The following is a 3,835-nucleotide window of genomic DNA, read 5'->3' on the forward strand; positions in this document are numbered from 1 at the left end:
ACCGTCCCTTTCCGCGTATGCCTGCCTCTCTAAAACATGTATCCACGCATATTTGTTGGTTTTCTACCATTTTCTAGTAAAAAAAAGTGCAGCCACTTTCATTCTATGAAAGCCGTAGAAGCAGCGGGGACGATGGGGCCTCTTCTGTTTTTTTTTATTCTTTCGAAGTATTTGCGTTTTGTCGCTTTCGCTATGTATGGTTGCGTTGTATCAATGCCCTTTTTTAAATTTTGCTGACCCTAAAGTTATAGGATTAATACCCTTAACTTTATTTGTGCGATTTCAATGTACGCTAATGAATCTTACGGTGGTAAAAAGTTTCGAAGCCCTTCAGTACGGCAAGCCATATAGTGACTTCTTAGTTTCGGTGCGCCAAGGCCTACAAAAAATTATTATCTTAAAGGTAATTGCAACCAAATTCACGTACATTCGTTTGGGAGAAAGCTGATAGGTGGTGCCTGGTCATCTACGCAGTACGTATCGCACTTCAGGCACCTCAACATCCTCGCCGCTGTTGAAGTCCCTGGCTATGACTTGGAGCATCAGGGCGCTTTTTCCACTGTCGATTTTTGCCTTGGACACGAGCTCTGCGATTTCACTCACGCTGCAAAAAGCCGTGACCATCGATGAGCGAGTGACAAACAAATTAGGCAGTTGCTGCTTACTGTAGAGATGCTTTATAATATGAAAGTCGTTGATTTTATATCGTTTAGCACCTATACAGCCTTCAAGGAAGTGAAGTACTGGTGTAGCTTGGTTCAAATATGGCGCACACGAGTATTAGATTAAAAATGTGGCCCTGTATCTGCATGTAAATCTGCCAATGTTGTCGAAAGACGATAGTCTTGCGTGTGGAGAGGGTGAACAAAACATTTATTTGATGTTCTGCGCAAGAGACTTTAAAACCTTTAAAAACGAATTATCACATCATTGTTCCTGCAGGTATAGAGTGACCAATCATGTGCCGCGTAATTTATATGTACCTTAAATAAAACGAACCATTATTCCTAAATTTTCGTGCCACGGTACTTTGCTCAAGCCACATATTTTCCAACTTGAAAACACTCGCAAGATGCGAATGACCAAACAAAGTAACGAGAGCTGTAGACCTTGGACAGTGACGATAGGTTGACGCGACAACGCAGCTTGAATACAGCGAAGGCCCTGCTACTGCATCCATCATCTGCCATTTTGCAGGAAGTTCAAATTCACTACCAGGCAGGTGCACGCTAACACCGTGCACATGGCGTGCGATAGACTCAGCGTCAGCGAGTAGTAGATGATTCCCTCTTAGATAGGCCACGTGAGTCCTACCAGGCCACGATACAGAGGGCCTGGCTCGTCACTGGGGTTCCCTCAGAAAACCCGATTAAAGGTGCCACAGACACTCTCCATCACTCTCAATACCCAATATTGACGCTTTGGGGCCTATCCTATCAACACAGCCGCATCACACGTGGTGAGACTCCTTCCGCACGCAATCGGAGGTCGAAAATGCATATCGGCGACGATCTTTCTTCCTCCGTTTGTGGGTGGCAGGCGTCCCCAATACATGCGAAGCGGCTGTGCGGCTAATGCGTGATCAGGCCCCAACAACCTCAGTCATAGGCACAGCGATAGACGCACAGTGAACGGAGAAAAGCGGCACGATCGCGGATGACAGAAAAATCACAGAAAATCACAAAGAAGTGCAAAAGAATCACAGCTTCACTGTTTCTGCAGACCTTTTTTAACTGGGTAGAACTGGCATACTTTCTAAGGAAGCCCTTCAATTTTCATGGTTCACTGATCCGAATTCCTCCTGAAGCGCCGGTTGCCAGATATAATTGACAAAGGTTTATAAAACATTTTCCTTTCTGAATTTGTGCCGTCTCGTAAATACACCGAGGCTGCTGTCGGTGGATGGACGGGCGCATGCCATTGCTACCTCTTTCGCGAACGGCAGTCAAGGCACATAGTGTCCATCAGCTAAAGATTATATATTTTTACACCTGACGCTCTGGCCTAAGCAAGATAAAGAATTAAAACAGTAATCTAAACATTGAACTTCATGCGCGACCAAAACAACTGAAGGAGGTCGCTTACCCGAGGTTCATGCGATTCAGAGAATCGGGCGTACCAGCGTCGAATAGAGTTCGGGCTCCTTCCATGAGGCTAACGACTTCGACTTCGTGCACGAGCTGGACAGAAAGAAAGCAAGACGAGAGTGACACTAAAGCAAAAGTAACGCCTTTCATACCCTGAGCAGATATTGTAAGCAGTTAGTTTTTCGAGGGGCCCTGCAAGACTATCCCATAAGTCATGGTCCAATGGTTTCATTAAGAAAGATTATTGCCTCATGAATCGGCAACCACGAACGCATTTACGATATATATTCGTATAGTATGAGAAGTGGCAGGGGTTTGCCTTTAACTTTAAGAACTTTATCTCTTTTTTCGTTTCATTGAGCGTGCTGAAATCTAAGTAGAGAGAGCGAGGACAAACGGAAAGAAGAGGCGTTCTTTCGTCAGCGCACGTTATGACCTTCAGCAATTTTTTATTTCCCTTCGAACGTGTGGCTTACATTCAGCGTGATTTTGAGTGAGCGCATTAGTACGCAGTGGCATCCCATGGTGGTCCCGCTAACTAGGCAGCTCGTTATGCTCAAATCAGCCAATGGTTATGGAGATTGTGTACACAGTGCAGTAATTGGAATATTCTGAAGTGTAAACATGGGAGATAGTGGCCAAGTACTGCACTAGCGTGGGAAATCTTGCTCTGTTGAGGGAGTCCATAAGCAGCCGTGGTCGCCAGTGAGCTAGCACCCCGGGCCTTTGTCATCACGCCATTTCAGAATCACGCTGATATATTTTTTACACAATTGGGGAATTATCCAGCATCAGGGTTGTGCGCGAGAGAGAGACATCAGGTTAGGTGGGCACATGAGCTTAGGAAGGTTGCAGCTCTAATGAGGCAACTGAACGCACAGGACCGGGTTTTATTGATGGAACATGCGAGAGGTCTTTACCCTGCAGCGGACGTTGTCGGGCTCACGATGATGAATTTAGTACATGGTATCACTTGAGAGAACAGAAAATAATTTCAAGGTGATTTAAAAAAAAACTATTGTGAACTTTAGGTCACGTACTCCGCTATAATGTTTGGCTCGCGAATTCTCAGAAGTCTCGAGTGACGATAGACAGCGCGGTGATTAATAATGACGCTCCTCCCAGCCACCCCTACAAATATGCACTACTGAGGCAGTGACGTCAGCGCATGGCAGCTTTCGCACTCCGATGCCAAAGTCCAAAAAATGATGGCAGGGAAATCTGTTCCTCCAAGATTACACTTTACATCAGCCATTAGTCTTCTCTGGAATGATAAAAAGGTCGAGAAAAGTCCGGGCCACTAGTGTTTCGCTTTTATGTCTATAGAGCAGTGACCGGAAACCACCAAATTGCAGTGGCGTACAAATGACAAACACGTGGAGATTGGGGTAAATTGCGAGAAATATAGGCGTGCGCGGGGCTTTCTCCTTCGGTGATGGAGGGGGGTGGGGGTCAACGGTTCTTCACAGCGCGTCATCTCTATTTCGTTACTGTATGTGGCCGCGTTTGCACCTCCCCTTCTCGGTGACTAGGGGGGGGGGGGAGACAGCCCCACCCCTGCTTCTCTACCGTGCGCACACTGTGATGAGGGACAAACTTGAACATGCGAGGGCAGAAGGTCCTATTATATTCCTCAGTGAATTACAAGTTTACAAACCTACGGATTACATGGTCACTCTCCAGAATCACACAAATTTATAGCTATACGACCAGAAGTAGCTCGGCCCGGGACACCTGCAAACACTTTT

The 3,835-nt window shown here is 46.1% G+C and overlaps 1 protein-coding gene across 1 annotated transcript in view; it reads right to left on the reverse strand.

Moving 5' to 3' along the window:
* Positions 1-431: 431 nt before the first annotated feature.
* LOC119169722 (ubiquitin-like modifier-activating enzyme 1) overlaps positions 432-3,835 on the reverse strand; it is a 94,491-nt gene continuing 91,087 nt past the window's right edge. Inside the window, exons 24-25 of the mRNA XM_075886856.1 lie at positions 2,086-2,180; positions 432-604 (exon numbers count right to left, since the gene is read on the reverse strand). Coding sequence (XP_075742971.1) covers positions 463-604; positions 2,086-2,180 — 237 coding nt within the window. The 3' untranslated portion in view covers positions 432-462. The remainder of the gene's footprint in view (positions 605-2,085; positions 2,181-3,835) is intronic.

The sequence above is a fragment of the Rhipicephalus microplus genome, chromosome 2 (genome assembly GCF_043290135.1).
Source record: "Rhipicephalus microplus isolate Deutch F79 chromosome 2, USDA_Rmic, whole genome shotgun sequence".
In the NCBI taxonomy this organism is placed as follows: domain Eukaryota; kingdom Metazoa; phylum Arthropoda; class Arachnida; order Ixodida; family Ixodidae; genus Rhipicephalus; species Rhipicephalus microplus.